General features: G+C 45.0%; 1 protein-coding gene across 1 annotated transcript; it reads left to right on the top strand.

Annotated features, from left to right (window-relative positions):
* Nucleotides 1–15,527: 15,527 nt before the first annotated feature.
* Nucleotides 15,528–16,933, top strand: LOC125514151 (putrescine hydroxycinnamoyltransferase 1-like). Its single transcript, XM_048679425.1, has one exon. It carries the CDS (start codon nucleotides 15,580–15,582, stop codon nucleotides 16,894–16,896), a length of 1,317 nt encoding a protein of 438 aa, XP_048535382.1. The 5' UTR covers nucleotides 15,528–15,579; the 3' UTR covers nucleotides 16,897–16,933.
* The last annotated feature ends 1,208 nt before the right edge of the window (nucleotides 16,934–18,141 follow it).

Below are 18,141 nucleotides of genomic sequence, written 5' to 3'. Positions count from 1 at the left end.
GGTGGTTGTGGAGAAGAAAAAAAAAGAGAAGATAGTCTCACATCGACTAGGCGTATCAACGGGCTATGGAGATGCCCGTCAATAGATATCAATGTGAGTGAGTAGGGATTGCCATGCAACGGATGCACTAGAGCTATAAGTATATGAAAGCTCAAAAAGAAACTAAGTGGCTGTGCATCTAACTTGCTTGCTCATGAAGACCTAGGGCAATTTTTCAGGAAGCCCATCATTGGAATATACAAGCCAAGTTCTACAATGTAAAATTCCCACTAGTTTATGAAAGTGATAACATGAGAGACTCTCTACTATGAAGATCATGGTGCTACTTTGAAGCACAAGTGTGGTAAAAGGATAGTAACATCGTCCCTTCTCTCTTTTTCTCTCATTTTTTTTATTTGGGCCTTTTTTATGGCCTCTTTTTTTTATTTGGGCTTCTTTGGCCTCTTTTTTTTCGTCCGAAGTCTCATCCCGACTTATGGGGGAATCATAGTCTCCATCATTCTTTCCTCACTGGGACAATGCTCTAATAGTGATGATCATCACACTTTTATTTTTCTTATAACTCAACAATTACAACTCAATACTTAGAACAAAATATGGCTCTATGTGAATGCATTCGGCGGTGTACCGGGATATGCAATATGACAATGATGAATGTGTCATGAACGTAACGGTGGAAAGTTGCATGGCAATATATCTCGGAATGGCTACGGAAATGCCATAATAGGTAGGTATGGTGGCTGTTTTGAGGAAGGTTGTGGCGACCCGACCCGAATGGATCAAGTCTACTGTGCTCCGGTGTCATCCCTGGATCAGTAATGCTGACACCACACAGTACATCGAAGGATTTATAGCAGAGTGGCAATCACACACTTATTACATCGTTGTCTCAAAGAGAACTTATTACAATAAATATGGCTTTAAGGCCATCTAATAGCGATAACAGCGGAAGACTCGGAAGATAAATGGGTCCATCAACTCCAACGGCATCACTGAGTATAGAACCACGACCTAAAAGCACCTTACTCGTCGTCTGAAAAGTCTGCAACATGAAAGTTGCAGCCCGAAAACGGGTCAGCACATGGAATATGCTGGCAATGTAACACATAGAGAGTAATGGAATGAAACAGCTATACTATATGCATATATGGCTGGTGGAAAGCTCTATGGTTACAGTTTTGCGTAAAGCCAGTTTTTCCCTACTACAAAGGAATAAATTTATTTAACTATCATGGTAGTTGTTAAACATCGAGAATGGTTGACAGCATTCCGATCCCAATTAAGTGGACAATTATAACCCAACAACATTAATTAGAAGTAACGTGATGAGATTCACATGATATTCAAGTACTAGATACTCAAGTTGTCCATAACCGGGGACACGGCTAATCATGATTAGTTTGTACACTCTGCAGAGGTTTGCGCACTTTTCCCCACAAGACTCGATCGCCTCCGTTTGGTTTCTCGCACTACATGGTGTTTGAGAAGACGGATGACCGAGACATAGTCTTTCAGAAGCACTAGCACCTTACATGTGGTTAGACCGGTACACCTACTTTCCCCTACATCTGCTAGTCTACCCGTAAGAGTTCGCACAACTTAGTCAACTATGCCAGAGCCCATAATGGCTTGTGGCTGCACACGGAAGTTTCTAGCATGAATGATCTTATGATCCCTTTGAGCCTGGGTGGCGGTCCAAAAAAAACAGGCAAGTCCTGATAGACATCAGGTGCCTCAATCCACCCAGATGTGTGTTTAAGTTGCCACCTTAGATAAACCATTAAAACAACTCACATCTGTCATGGATATCACTCACCCAATCCACGTCTACTAGCATAGCATGGCATAATAAGCAAACGCAGAAGTAACTCCCAAAGGTTTCATAATAAACAGGTAATAGGTGCTACCTCATCTACTTCCCATCCCACAATTTAATTAGATCCTAATCATGCAATGTGAGAGGATTGATCTAATGCAATAAAACATGGGTTGTAGAAAAGGTATGATCAAAGTGTTACTTGCCTTGCTGATGATCCGCGAGTCCTAGGGTTTCGAAGTAACAAGCGGCGCAATCCGGGTGATCTATCGCAGACAAACAACAAGCACACAATAAGTACTCATCTAATGCACAGGTAAAACTCGAACAAGAGAACGAACCAGAAAGTTCAACTTAAGAACTCCGGTTGCAAAGAAAGAACGAATTCGAACAAAGAAACGGAAAACAAACGGCGGAAGAAAACAACTCGGTTCTAGCAAGTTGAAACTAGATCAAATTTCACTGTAGCAAAGGCTTGTTCAAGTTGATTAGACGGAACGGCGGTTTCAAAACGAAACTCCAGGCGCTTGAATCACCTGATTCCGATAAACGAGCGGGAAGAAAGACTAGAACGAAGATCGGATCTGAGATCACGATCGCGGAATAAATCCGACGAAAAGAAAGAGATGAACGGTTAAACGAACGGGCGACGTTAACCGGGAAAAATCGGTGATCACGTTCATTGAGACGAACGGTCCGAAAGAAGAATGAAAACCGATCTAGGGTTTTCGGAAAAGAAACCGAAAAGAAAAGGAAAACCGATCTAGGGTTTTCGGAAAAGAAACCGAAAATGAAAAACCGGAAAGAAAAACTGGAAAGAAAACGGAACGGTTTCTTTAAAAAAAAAGAACCGAACCGAGGCGAGGGTGGGTGGCTACCTCCGGCGAGGCTCCGGCGAGAGGCTCCGGCGGCGGCGGGGTGCAAAGGCGGCGGCGGCGCTAGGCAGCGGTGGCGGCGGCTAGGCGGCGGCGGCGGCTAGGGCGGCGGGGCTGGCGCGCGGCTCGGGGCGGGAGGCGGCGGTGGTTGCGGCTTGGGAGGAGAGGGGGGGTGTTGGAGTATATATACTAGGAGGGGGGTGTTGCTTGGGGAGGGCGCAAGGGGCAAGGGCGGCGGCGGCTTGGAGTCCAAGCCGGACTCGGCTTGCGGCGGGGCTGGCGGCTGGCGCGAGGGGGCGGCTGGGCCTTGGCCCAGGCGGGCGCTGGCTCTTTTTTTTTAAATCGGTTTCACGCGCAGAAAACAAAAGAAAAACTATCTAAACGAACTCCGAAAAATCTAAAGTAAATTTTCCCCGACTCCTAAAAATGAGTCGAACAAAATGAACTTTTCTCCGGGCCTAAAATGCAATTTTTTGAAAACACGCATTTTTCCCTATCCAAATAAAAAGCGAACAAAACTTCCGGGAAAAACCAAAATTTGATTTATTCATTAGATCTTCATTTTTCCTAACTTTGGGAAAGTCATATTATTCCCCTCTCTCATATTTTTGATATTGGAAAAATAATTGAAGATGAAATAAATAAATCAACTGATCCTCTTTTCAAAATTTGAGAAAAATCTCAAATATGAAAATAACGAAATCTCCAACTCTCTCCGTGGGTCCTTGAGTTGCGTGAAATTTCTGGGATCAACCAAATTGCAAGAAAATATGGTATGCATGATGATCTAATGTATAACATTCCAAATTGAAAATTTGGGATGTTACAAAGGTATATGGTAGGTGTATGATACCGGTGAAAATTGCGCGGTATTAGAGAGGCTAGCAAAGGTGGAAGGGTGAGAGTGCGTATAATCCATGGACTCAACATTAGTCATAAAGAACTCATATACTTATTGCAAAAATTTAGAAGTTATCAAAGCAAAGTATTACGCACATGCTCCAAGGAGGATAGATTGGTAGGAAAAGACCATCGCTCGTCCCTGACTGCCACTCATAAGGAAGACAATCAATAAATAAATCATGCTCCGACTTCATCACATAACGATTCACCATACGTGCATGCTACGGGAATCACAAACTTTAACACAAGTATTCTTTAAATTCACAGCTACTCAACTAGCATGACTTTAATATAATCACCTCCATATCTCAAAACAATTATCATGCTTCAATCTTTTCTTAGTATTCAACACACTCAAAAGAAAGTTTCACAAATCTTGAATACCAAGCATATTATTATTAGGCAAATTACCATGCTATTAAGAGACACTCAAATTAATTTAAGTGAAGCATGAGAGATCAATAGTTTCTTTAAAACATATCCACCACCGTGCTCTAAAAGATCTAAGTGAAGCACATAGAGCAAAATTATAACGCTCAAAAGATATAAGTGAAGCACATAGAGCAAAATTATCTAGCTCAAAAGATATAAGTGAAGCACATAGAGTATTCTATCAAATTTTAATTCATGTATGGCTCTCTCAAAAGGTGTGTACAGCAAGGATGATTGTGGCATACTAACAAACAAAGACACAAATAATACAAGACGCTCCAAGCAAAACACATATCATGTTGGTGAATAAAAATATAGCTCCAAGTAAATTACCGATGGAAGTGGACGAAAGAGGGGATGCCTTCCGGGGCATCCCCAAGCTTTGACTTTTTTGTGTCCTTGGATTATATTGGGGGTGCCATGGGCATCCCCAATCTTAGGCTCTTGCCACTCCTTGTTCCATGATCCATCAAAAGAATTCACCCAAAACTTGAAAACTTCACAACACAAAACTCAAAATAGAAAACTCGTGAGCTCCGTTAGCGAAAGAAAACAAAAGACCACTTCAAGGTACTGTAATGAACTCATTCTTTATTTATATTGGTGTTAAACCTACTTTATTCCAACTTCTCTATGGATTATAAACTATTTTACTAGCCATAGATTCATCAAAATAAGCAAACAACACACAGAAAACAGAATCTGTCAAAAACAGAACAGTCTGTACTAATCTGTAGCTAGCGTAAGATCTGGAACCCCAAAAATTCTAAAATAAATTTCTGGACGTGAGTAATTTATCTATTAATCATCTGCAAAAAGAATTAACTAAATATCACTCTTCAAATAAAAATGACAGCAGTTCTCGTGAGCGCTAAAGTTTCTGTTTTTTACAGCAAGTTCAACAAGACTTTCCCCAAGTCTTCCCAACGGTTCTACTTGGCACAAACACTAATTAAACACAAACAAAACACAAACAAAACAGAGGCTAAATAATTTATTTATTACTAAACATGAGAAAAAAGCAAGGAACAAAGATAAAATTGGGTTGCCTCCCAACAAGCGCTATCGTTTAACGCCCTTAGCTAGGCATAAAAGCGAGAATAGATCTAGGTATTGCCATCTTTGGTAGGCAATCCATAAGTGGCTCTCATGATAGTTTCATATGGTAATTTTATTTTCTTTCTTGTAAAGTGTTCCGTGCCCTTTTTAATGGAAATTGAAATCTAATATTCCCTTCCTTCATATCAATAATCGCACCAACCGTTCTAAGGAAAGGTCTACCAAGAATAATAGGGGAAGAAGGATTGCAATCTATATCAAGAACAATGAAATCTACGGGCACGTAATTCCTATTTGCAACAATAAGAACATCATTAATTCTTCCCATAGGTTTCTTAATAGTGGAATCCGCAAGATGCAAGTTTAGAGAGCAATCATCAAAATTACGGAAATCTAGTAAATCACACAAAGTCTTGGGAATAGTAGAGACACTAGCACCCAAATCACACAAAGCATAAAACTCATGATCTTTAAGTTTAATTTTAATAGTTGGTTCCCACTCATCATAGAGTTTTCTAGGGATAGAGTTTTTCTTCATAAGATTGCATCAAGGCATTAACAATATGTTCGGTGAAGGCTTTATTTCGACTATAAGCATGTGGAGAATTTAGCACGGATTGCAACAAGGAAATACAATCAATCAAAGAGCAACTTTCATAATTAAATTCCTTGAAATCCAATATAGTGGGTTTAGCAACATCTAGATTTTTATTTCTTTCTATCCCACTTTCATCAATTTCATCATTAAGATCTAAACACTCTGAATTTGTAAAATGCCTTCTAGGTAAAGGAAGATCATATTCAGTTTTATCAAGATTCATATTGCAAAATAAAGATTTAATTGGAGAAACATCAATAACTTTTAGATCTTCATCTTGATTTTCACAGGTATTCGGTTTAGCGGCCACCTTATTGACTAAGGTGGCTTGCATATCCGAAATTTCAGCAGTCATCTTCTCTAGACGAGCAATCTGAGATCTTATACCCGCAAATTCTTTAGACATATCATCAAGCTCTTTATTCATATAACTCATAAAACTTTTTTGTTCTTTAAGCTCGTTTCTAAAGAAATTATTATGCTCAAATTGCAAAACCATAAACTTCCTAATGTTGTTTTCGATCTCCTCTAACCTTTTAAGGTGAAGATCACCAAATTTTGGTTGAGCCATAGCGACAAGCAAGCAATCTAATACACAAGCAAAAAGCAAACGGGCAAAAAGAGGCAAATAGAGAGGGAGGATAGGGAGAGAGAGGGCGAATAAAACAGCAAGGGTGAATTGAGGGGAGAGGAAAACGAGAGGCAAATGGCAAATAATGTAATGCGAGAGATAGGGATTGTGATGGGTACTTGGTATGTTGACTTTTTGCATAGACTCCCCGGCAACGGCGCCAGAAATCCTTCTTGCTACGTCTTGAGATTGCGTTGGTTTTCCCCGAAGAGGAAGGGATGATGCAGCAGAGTAGCGTAAGTATTTCCCTCAATTTTTGAGAACCAAGGTATCAATCCAGTAGGAGCCCACGCTCAAGTCCCTCGTACCTGCACAAAGCGATAGCTACTCGCAACCAACGCGATTAGGGGTTGTCATGCCCTTCACGGTCACTTACGAGAGTGAGATCTGATAATAGAATATTTTTGGTATTTTTGATATAAAGATGCAAAGTAAAAAGTAAAAGCAAAGTAAAAAAGCAAAGCAAGATTAAAGTAATGGAGATTGATATGATGAGAATAGACCCGGGGGCCATAGGTTTCACTAGTGGCTTCTCTCAAGTGCATAAGTATTCTATGGTGGGTGAACAAATTACTGTTGAGAAATTGATAGAATTGAGCATAATTATGAGAATATCTAGGCATGATCATGTATATAAGCATCACGTCCGTGACAAGTAGATCGAAACGATTCTGCATCTACTACTATTACTTCACTCATCGACCGCTATCCAGCATGCATCTAGAGTATTAAGTTAAAAACAGAGTAACGCCTTAAGCAAGATGACATGATGTAGAGAGATAAACTCATGCAATATGAAATAAACCCATCTTGTTATCCTCAATGGCAACGATATAATACGTGCCTTGCTGCCCCTTCTGTCACTGGGTAAGGACACCGCAAGATCGAACCCAAAGCTAAGCACTTCTCCCATGGCAAGAACTACCAATCTAGTTGGCCAAACCAAACGGATAATTCGAAGAGACTTGCAAAGATAACCAATCATGCATAAAAGAATTCAGAGAAGATTCAAATATTATTCATAGATAGACTTGATCATAAACCCACAATTCATCGATCTCAACAAACACACCGCAAAAAGAAGATTACATCGAATAGATCTCCACAAGAGAGGGGGAGAAGTTTGTATTGAGATTCAAAGAGAGAGAAGAAGCCATCTAGCTACTAACTATGGACCCGAAGGTCCGAGGTAAACTACTCACACTTCATTGGAGAGGCTATGATGATGTAGAAGCCCTCCGTGATGACGGCCCTCTTCCGGCGGAGCTCCGGAACAGGCCCCAAGATGGGATCTCGTGGATACAGAAAGTTGCGGCGGTGGAATTAGGTTTTTGGCTCTTGTTTCTGATCGTTTGGGGGTACATGTGTATATATAGGAGGAAGGAGTGCATCGGTGGAGCACCGAGGGGCCCACGAGGCAGGGGAGCGCGCCCTAGGGGGGCGCCCCCCACCCTCGTGACCTCCTCTTTGATCCCTTGCAGTAGGGTCCAAGTCTCCTGGATCACGTTCGGGCAGAAAATCACGTCCCCGAAGATTTTATTCCGTTTGGACTCCGTTTGATATTTCGTTTATCTGAAACACTGAAATAGGCATCAATTCTGGATGGGCCTCCGGTTAATAGGTTAGTCCCAAAAATAATATAAAAGTGAAAATTAAAGCCCAATATAGTCCAAAGTAGTAGATAATATAGCATGGAGCAACCAAAAATTATAGATACGTTGGAGACGTATCAAGGACACCCGCCGGCCCTGGAACATTGCTCATCTTTGGCCTTGTTACACTTGAGCCACTGGCTCTTATCGTTGTACATACTTCTATCAATGTATATATTATGATCAATATAATAAAGCCGAGATCCCTGATAATTTAGGGCCTCCATCGTTTCATTTCTAAGTATTCGAGTCTTTATTATTTGTTCATAAGGTCACTTGGGGGCTCACAACCCACCGGGTTTAGCTTTCATACCCTCTTGACCAGGCATGGACGCCGAATCCCAAGTTATCCTTCTTGTTTGCATGAGCTACTCCGCCAGGTAATCCTGAGTGACCCGTCGTACTCTTAACAGTCAATCTTCTTCAAGACCCTGAACTCGCTAAGGTTAAAACGGCGGTTTGTCACGTGAGGGCCGGCTTACGGTGAGCAAGGATTAACTCTAAGGCCATGCGGCCTATGAAAGCACTTGGGTTTTAAGGTTGTGCGGCCTATGAAAGCACTTGATATTTTCTTCTGAATATTTTAGATCTGTATTCTTTAAAGATTTTTTATGCTCAAGTGCGTGTTTTACAGTTCGGGCCATGCAGCCCTGATTATATGACTCATATTTGAGCATTTTTGGGTTTGGTAACCCGCCCTGACAGCGGAATTTAAGTCGCCAGGATATTTTTGCCTTGAGCAATCAAAAACATGATATTTCATGACTTCGGGTTGATGCCCGCTCCGGACTATAATTACCAAGGCTTCACCATGGTGTCAATCTACGGGTATGTCTTTCAATAATTGTATGAATATTTGGGGTTTGCTAACCCGCCCTCACTTTAGACTTTAAGTCGCCAAAATGTTTCGGCTTCGATGGCCTTTACGCTAGTCTTTCTATAAAAATTTTCAAAAACTATTATATTGGGGTTTGTTACCCGCCTTGGCTTAAACCGACAGGGCATATGCTGTTTAACTTGTGTGCAGGAAATATGAAAATATTGATCTGACCCACATAAACGCTGATATTATGAGAAAGCACAGTGGTGGGTCATAAATATCAAATTGGCGGTTTAAACAGTTAAAAGCTAACATGCACGATGGCATGACAGATCATTGCTTTCTAATCTAGCCTATTACAAGACCACCATGGACCTGCATAATTGGAGCAAAGTGTTTTTTCTGCACAGGATGTCTAGGCCCTCATTTGAGAGCCACTTGGTATCAATTGTCTTCATCGCGGAGGGTTGATGACTCTGGGTCATCCCACTCCGACTCTCCTTCTGTGCCCATCTGGATGTCAAGTGACGTCCAGTCGATGTCGGTTAAGGCTTTAAATATAGCTTCATCATTGATAATTTGGAATGGATCAACATCAGGGGCAAAAGTATGCTTACACGTTGGAGGAGTGATATCCACAACGTCATAAGTCGGCGCCTTGACCTTAGCATTTTCCATATTGTACGCGAGTTGATACCTGGATAAATCAGTCTCCTCGGCCAGTTTGCATGCCAAGGGACATATCTCCTTTACGCACTTTGCAAAGTCCATTAGATCAAAGGGAGACCCATCTTCTTTAAGGCCTGGACAACCAGTGGCCATTTCTTCCGGGTCTAGTTCCTCTTGCCATGCTTTGGCTCGGCTGAGAGCGGTAAAGGCACCAGCGCGGGTGGTTGATCATTTTATCTCTTCCAGGTTTTGGGGCATTATAGACAATTTGGCTAGCACCTCCCTGATGAGTGTGGGCGGTTGTTTACCATTGGAGATAGCCACAAGAGTCTGTTTGAGTACCAGTATATAGTTGTTCAACCAGGGCATATATGTCTTTCAGCTTCACGAGCATATCCTGGCCAAGGTTGGAGCTCTTGGGGCCTGTTGAACAAACTTACAGATGAGTCGCTAGGCGAGTCAAAATAAATAGATTGTGAAAGGCTAAAAATTTAAGTGTTGCTTACCAAAGATAGCAGACATCATCTTTGAAATCCGTTGCTTTAAGCCAGACAGTTCTGCAGTGGTGCTCTTCAAGGAAGATTCAGCGGCTTATGCCCTTTGCAATAAAGAAGTTTTCTCTTCTTCCCACGCAACTCTGTCGATTTTGAAACTGGCTTTGAGCTTCTCATTTTCTTCCAAGCTAAGTGCCAACTTGGTCTCAGTTTTCTATGTCTCAAATTCTTGGTGTTTGAGCATTTTTCTTAACTCGTCCAACTGCAAGTCATTAAAGCTTAAAGTGTCCTGCAAGGGAGAATTAAAGACCGTCAATATTATTCACCATGAATATAAGGAGTATTTTAAAGTCCCAAGCACATTGCAAGCAATATACTTGGCACTTGCGGACTAATGTGTGACGAAGTTCTTTCGAAAAATTCGGTGCATGAGACCCGGTTCATCTTCATCAGATGACCCGGCCCTTGAGGCCTACGATATGAATTTTTAAGAATCATATGGAAGACCCAGCTTATCCTTACATGATAAGCCGGACCTTGAGGGTTATGGATGGCAGTTCTCAAGTTAAGCTTAATACAATAGACCCGATTCATCCTTGTATGATAATCCGGCCCTTGAGGGTTCCAGTGGATTATTTTATGAAAGACTTTTTGATTACATCATGGTTAGTACGGCTTAGGTAAGCCGACCTTAAAGACGTTACGACCTGAAAATCTAAGCTTACATGTTGCTAAAAGTCTTAAGCATATTAAATGATCCTTTCCTATGATTAAGACTTGGGGGTTGGATAAGTATATGTATATATGCATAAAAGTTACAGGAGGAGGCGATTTTATACCTCATATTTCTGTCGCATCATGTTGACCAGACTGGCTTCTAGATCGCGGCTTGTGTGAAGCCGGCTTAGATAGCCAGAGTACAATTCGCCAGCATTCAGTTTCGAATAATTCTCAAGATCAAGCTTGGACATATTTTTGTCTGACGAGTGTATTTCTTCCTTGGTGGAATGTTTGGCCAGTGCTATGGAAACACCAGGCGGTTGATTAGCTGTTCCAGTAATGATTACCTCTTCAATATGGGCTTCAGCAGAAGACTTGTTTGAATGTTTGACAGGAGAAAGCGGTTTAGGACTTGGCCGGTCTTGATTTGTCGCCAGGTCATCATTAACATCTGCAGCCGAGTCCGGATTGACAAGATCAGCTTGAGGAGGTGGGTCGTCCTACCGGCTCTTAGGATCTTCAAGTTCCTGGGTTTGAGCTTCGCCAGTCATCGGCGCCTAATTCTCTTGTTCAGAAACTTCAGCAATCTTGGAAGGGCCAGGTTTTTCCTTCTTGCCCGTCTTCGCCTTAGCCCTATAAGGAAAATTATTCAGTTTGATAAGTATGAACGGGAAAGGTAAATTAGTCAACAAGCAATAATACTTATGCCAGGTTAACCACAAATTTGGGGAGCTGTGAGCCGATTGAGTCGCCAGATGAGTGAGAAGTATCCTGATATGTCATGTCAGAAGAATTAAGAGGTTTTCGTATGAGACCGGCTCATGAAAGAGAATAATCAGGACTATGAGGCACCTCATGACAATGTTTATGAACCGGCGGCATGTTGGGCAAGCCGGACATAAGTTCTTCTTGGCCGCTGTTTCGAGCATGCCATCTAATCTCATGCTACTCTTTCTTCAAAAGAACGTTTGGATCTAAGTGAGAGAGAGGATGGGAAAACCATACTTTCCTGACGACCCGCCATATTTTCTCTCTTGGCAGAATTTTTGAGTCGGAGGAGATAGGGGTTACCTTAGTGCCGTCAGCTTGGCTTGTCTCCGTTTCCTCCTGAGGTGAGTCAACATCAATAAGTTGCATAAAGAGAATACCAAGTGAATCAAGTTCTACCTCTGAGTCGTCTAGTGCAAGATGTTCTTGTGTTGTAGGCTTGTTGGGATGATCCGGGCCGCGACCGGTTGTTTTGGTCCTTTTTGATGGAGCAGTAGTGGTTTGTATCTTCTTTTTTCAAAAAGGAGAGTCGGCTTGGATATACATAAACAGTAAGATTGAAACTAGGCAGATCGACAAATAAGCAATGTATATATAAGGATACTTACCGCTGGCTGCAGGTTCAGAGTATAGTAAGGGGCAAGACCCGTCTTGCTGCAATTTGCCAATGACTCGCCAAGAAGCGATTTGACAGACTCATTGATCACCTTTTCAGTTAAATATGTGGAATTGTAACGCATTGGATCTGTGGTATTTTCAGTATATTTGCACATTAAGCCGGAGCGGCGGCTTAAAGGCAGAATTCTCCATGAAACCCACCAGCGAACAAGATCAATTCCGGTTAAGCCATTTGCAATAAAGGCCCGGATCTTTGAAAAAAGTGGAAGAATAAAGACCACGTTCTAAAGCAGTCATCCGGCCTGACAGTGGGCCGCTGGTTGGAAGACGATGTGGACGAAAGCCCGACATGGGGTTTTCTCCTTCTGGGGAGGTTTCTTTGTAGTAGAACCAGGTGAAGTTCCAATCTTTGGGATGACTCAGCAGGGTGGCTGCTGGGAAGGTCACATATCTCCGTCTTTGAATTGAAACACCTCCAAGTTCAAGACTAAGCCTGTCGGGCATCTCAGTTTGGCGGTTGATATAAAAAATGATCTCTGAACAGATCTATAGAGGGAGCTTCGCCAAGGTATGCTTCACTGAACACTTGGAAATTGCATATATTGGAGACAGAATTGGGACCAATATCTTGAGGATGAAGGTTGTAAAAGTGTAGCACATCTCGAAAGAACTTTGAGCCAGGCGGGGAAAAGCCACGGAGCAGATGGTCTGTAAAGACTACGACCTCACCCTCTTGAGGTTCAGGAGGTCATTCAGGTCCTGGAGCCCGCCAATGAATGACTTCTTTGGCGGCTAAAACACCCATGGTCACATATTCATTGAGGGTCTCTTCAGTAACTTTGGAAGGGATCCAATCGCAAGTGATGGGTCTGTTAGTCGTCGTGAGCCGGAAGTGAAAAAGTTGTGAGCAGGAAATAAATACGGTAGATCAATATTACAATATGGAGTTGTTTGCAAGTTTTTAAGTCGTCCAGAGGCTGGTGGGTCACAAGAGTTTTATATAAGCCGCCATGTGTGGTATGGCGAGTTAGCAGGCTATAAAGATGGAAGTGCTAAAAATTCTACCAAGTGTTATATAAACAGATTTCCAAGATTGCAGCTATATTCATGGATCTACTTCAATTCAGAAAAGAAAAACTATTCTTAAACCTAAACTATGGCAGAAGTACTGACCTACTGAAAATGAAGTTTGAAGGGACAGGATGGACGTGTGTTGAAGAAACAAATGCTAAAATTGCTACCGCATGACTTCAGTATCATATTGGGTTTCAACTAAGCGGCATAAAGGATGGAATACCAGCGGACGCGATGAACGCTGATGAACACCGACGAACTGATGAGCTGAGGGAACCCTAATGTAGATTGAAAGTCAAGAAACGCGAGTACCTGACGATGTTGGTGAACAACGGAAGGGCGCCGCGGTTTTCTGGTCTGATCAGGGTGATGCAGCGGCTAGGTTGGTGCAGCTTGTGGAGGTCGACGGCGGCGACAGAGCTCGCGTAGCGACGGACGGTGCGAGGAAGAAGAGAGGGGGACGGGGTAAAAATAAAAAAGAGCCCCCCTTGCCTATTTATAATGGGGAAAGTGAACAGTAAATGGCATGCGCAGAAATCGAGGAGGCATGATCATTATCTTAACAACAAAGGCGCCTCGATTCTCGGAATGGATGATTAATGTGAAGATCCGTTATGATGTCATAAGGTTTTTTCTGGAATTAATAATGTGATGTCATCTCTTTGTTATGGCAAGTTATATAAAGCTTGTCAGGTTAAGAATTAAAGAAGTTCAAAGGAGTCGCTGATCGAAGACTGAAGATTGACATGAACAAATTCAAATCAATCTGGGGCCTAATGTTGGGGATATAACCCCGTGGTGTGACCCGCCCAAGAGGAGCCGAGTCATATTATTAGCGACTTATAATTGAAGGCCCAGTAAGGCTTAAGAAGACCGAAGGCGGCTTACAAGCAGGTTGTTGAAGGCCCATGGCTCGGAAGTAACTCAAGACCCGAGGGTGCGAGCCGCCTAATGGTAGCTTGCCTAACAAGGCAAGGTGACTTAGAGGCGGGGTCAGTCATGTTGTGTGATCTGACTCGGACTCTTGTAAGCCGCCGGCTCTCGACCTGTGTATATAAAGGCGAGACCCGACGACGTGTTAACTCAAGGAACAACAAGTCGAGAACTAGGTCAAGCGCATTCGCTCCCATGTAATCGAAACTTAAGCAATACAACTAGAAGCAGGACGTAGGCTTTTACCTCGTTGAAAGGGGCCGAACCTAGGTAAATCCTCTGTGTCATTTCTCCCGTTCAACCCCTTCGAGCTAACCTATGTTGTGATGGCTCCACACCTAAGTCCTTTCACCAGGGTATCTGCCGTGATACCCCCCCCCCCCCCCCTTCTGAAACAAAGCGATTTCAACATCTCACAGTCGCTTCCATGGCTGCGTTACCAAATAGCTAACCCTCATTTCAGTAACTTTCTCAGCACAACAGCTTTGCAAGAACATCAAGTCCACAATTGAATTTGTCGGAGCTGCAACACAGGCATGTAGATTTTGAATGGGTATGACATTTCATAATCTGGTGTTTTTCCTTTTATTGATGGAGAAATCTTGTGGTTTTCCTTATTCGTACATTTTTACAATCTTGTGTATCAAAAAAGCCCTTAGAAAATTAGATTCTACGGCGTTTCTTCACAAGTAATCTCAGATACTTACATCCAGAACGCCTGCAAGCTCTCTTGCATGATGACCAAAGTGTGTTCTCAGGGGTGGCGTCAGGCGTGACGTTATCTAGCAATCCGTCTATGTCAACCAAAAAAAGGTGTCAAATTCAAAGACAAACACTTAGGGAACCAATAAAATTGTCGTGACATCCCTCGGTTCATGTTTGACAGATTTTTTTTTCCTTTTTATGGGATGATGTTTGCCAGATATGGTAGGTAGACACATGTGCATCAACATCACCGTCTTTCACATCCTTCGGGATACTCCCGACAACCCGTTCGGTCTAACCACATCGGCACATGACCGGATAACATTCAACTGAACCTTGAGAAGTTACGAAAATCGTTTGTGCCTCTCCATCCCGCGGCCGTGGTCACTGGTCGCTCGGGCTTTGCGGCGCGCGTTTCAGTGCCACTTGTGCCCGACCTTGCGCTTTGTCTGATGTCCAAATCATATGATTTCGGTAGTACAATACCATGTATACATGGCGTCCATCCTTTTGTCTGGTTTGAGATTGCTTTCACGCTACCACATGTGGTAAGCTATCTGTAAAATAAAAAATAAAAAAAATCGCTGTCACGCTTCCCGCGCGAGAGAAAGAACGTTCGTAGTTGAGTTGATGAGGTCCTCTAGACACGTGGTCCGTCCGCTATCAGAGATGTGATCCTGTCAAACTGGCGGCCGTGTCGGGCTGCATGCATGCGCCTTCGTCTCTCTTCCACTACGAGTATTTATTTATGCTTTGGCGGATCAAGTGCACCTCCAGCACCACGCACCCGCACAGAACGAAACAACACCAATATGTACCCGGGATCGGCATTACGGGTGGTAGAGTCTTGCCTCGTAACGCCGAGCGACGAGACGCCGCGGGAAGGGCTCTGGCTCTCCGCGCTGGACCTGGTGCTGGCCAACAGAGGCCACACGCCTCTCGTCCACGTCTACAGCGCCAGCGACGTCGCCGCCGCGGACGGCTTCTTCAACGTGGCCAAGCTCAAGAAGTCCATGGCCAAGGCGCTGGTGCCCTTCTACCCTCTCGCAGGCCGCCTCGGTGCGGATCGTGACGGCCGCGTCGAGATCGACTGCAACGGCGAGGGCGCGCTCTTCGTGGTAGCCCGCTCTGATCGCACCGTCGAGGCCTTCAGCGGCCCCACGCCGTCGTCGGAGTTGACGAAGCTGTTCTGTCCTCGCGTTCAGCCGTCGTCCATTATGTTGGCAGCACAGGTCACCTTCTTGAAGTGTGGAGGTGTGGTCCTAGGGACAGCGGTGCACCACGCCGCCGTGGACGGCTCCAGCGCGTTCCATTTCATTGGGACGTGGGCAAGGTACTGCAGGGACGGCGAGAGCGCCGTGATAGAGCTCCCGTGCCACGACCGCGCCCTCCTCCGCGCGCGCTCCCCGCCCGCCATCCTCCCCGAAACCGTCTCCATGTTCTGCAGCAAGCTAGCCATGCACGAGCACGAGTCGTCCGTCCTCGCGACCAAGGTCTTCGCCATCTCCGGTGACCAACTATGCGCCCTCAAGCGCCACTGCGGCGGCGCTAGCACATTCTGCGCCGTGAGCGCCCTCGTGTGGCAGTGCGTATGCATCGCCCGCCAGCTGGACCCGGATGCCACAACGCGCATGAACTTCCCGGTGGACATCAGGCATCGCCTTAAGCCGCGGCTCCCGGGTCGCTACTTCGGCAACGGGGTCGTGAACTTGTTCGCCACCGCCGCGGTGAAGGACGTCGTGTCGGAGACGCTGGCCTCCGTCGCGAGCAGGGTGAAGGCCACGACGGAGCAGCTCGACAACGAGCTGCTGAGGTCGGCTGTGGACTACTTCGAGATGGAGGCGGCGAAGGGCGGCCGGCCGGAGGACAGGGGAAACCTGCCGGAGACGGAGCTGCGGGTGAACAGTTGGTTCCATCTGCCCATATATGACGCGGACTTCGGGTGGGGGAAGCCGCGGCTGATGACGCGGGCGGAGACTGTGCGCGGCGGCTGGGTGTACGTGATGGCTGGCTGCGACGATGGCAGCGCGCGCGTGCTAATCTCTTTGGAGGCGGCAACTCTCAAGAAGTTCGAGCGCGCGCTTGCTGTATGCGGAGTTCAAACCAGCATAGTACATGCTAGGTTGTGATCATATATTCATAGGGTTAATTATCCTTTTGCCCTCAGTGGTGTTCATGTACTCAGTTTTGTCCTTAGATGCGAATTGTCCTCAGTTTTGCCCCTAGTCCGAGCACAGCAACTATGACGAGGCCAAACAGCCATATTTGAGTCCATTCCATCCGCCAGCGTTAGTGGTTGTGGGTCTGGAGCTTACACGTGGGACCGCGTGGACGTGGGTCCGGAGCTGACATGTAGGCCCGTGCAACTAAATCCCCAAATCATTCTAGCTCACACCCATCCGCCCGGTCGGCTGTCCTGCGCCGCCGCCGCCACCTGCGCCGCGGCCAGCACCTGCCCCGCCACCAGCTGCACGGCCTGCTCCGCGGCTACCTCCCTGCGCCTATGCTCCACAGCTACCTGTGACGCCCACCACCTTCCCGCGACGCCACGGGTGGGCCGCCCGCCACCTGCTCGATCCGCGGCGCGGCCTCCTTTCGTGCGCCCGGACGGAGCGCTCAAAGGTGGGGGGCTACTGGAGCTATTTAAACTAGGAGGAAGAACCCTAGGGCGAAATGGTGAGCAGCGGCGACCCCGGAGTATTTGGCGAGGCAGGCATCGGGCTGGAGATCCGCCGCGTCCACGACTGGGTTCGTGAGGGGTAAGTCTCGCCTCTTGTTTAGATTGAGCTTAGTTGTGCATTTGAACACTCGATTCGAGTAGGTTTGCCCAATTAGTGTGCTGATTGCGTCTCTGTTTTTCGCCGGTTAGGATGGAGTTGCGGTTTGCTTTCATGGTGCACATTAGAAGGGACCGGTACATGTTCGATGCAAAGGATAAGAAGAAATACCAAGGAGGTTTTGATTATCGGTTGCCAATGGCTAGTAATTGGAGTTTCAGACAATTTGGGGAGGTAATTTGTAGCCAATATCCTTGGGGTTTGCTTGATGAAGTGGTATACAAATACTATGATGGGGAAAAGAATTGGGTGACAATTAGTAATGATGAAGAGCTAGCTACCATGTTTGTTAGGCATAAAGAGAAAGATAATTTTCATGTGAGGCTGCAAGTTGATGTGCTTGGGCAGGCATTTGGACCTAGGATGGCGGGTGCAACATCTCGGGGAGAACCAAGTCGTCGTAATGGCATCTCTAGCCAGAACAGTTCAGTTGGTGCACGTCGACGTGGTGGCTCGACAAGTGTGGGCAACAGCAGTAGGGTCCCCCTTGAAGTGGAGCCTGATGGCTACAATTCTGGGGTTGATGAAGAGAAGCTA

Source organism: Triticum urartu, chromosome 6 (genome assembly GCF_003073215.2).
Source record: "Triticum urartu cultivar G1812 chromosome 6, Tu2.1, whole genome shotgun sequence".
In the NCBI taxonomy this organism is placed as follows: domain Eukaryota; kingdom Viridiplantae; phylum Streptophyta; class Magnoliopsida; order Poales; family Poaceae; genus Triticum; species Triticum urartu.
The sequence above is the reverse complement of the archived record's forward strand: the minus strand, read 5'-3'. Positions and strand labels throughout refer to the sequence as shown.

What these genes read in the sequence shown, in the direction of transcription:
- LOC125514151 (XM_048679425.1), top strand. Translation starts at nt 15,580, where the DNA reads ATGTACCCGGGATCGGCATTACGGGTGGTAGAGTCTTGCCTCGTAACG.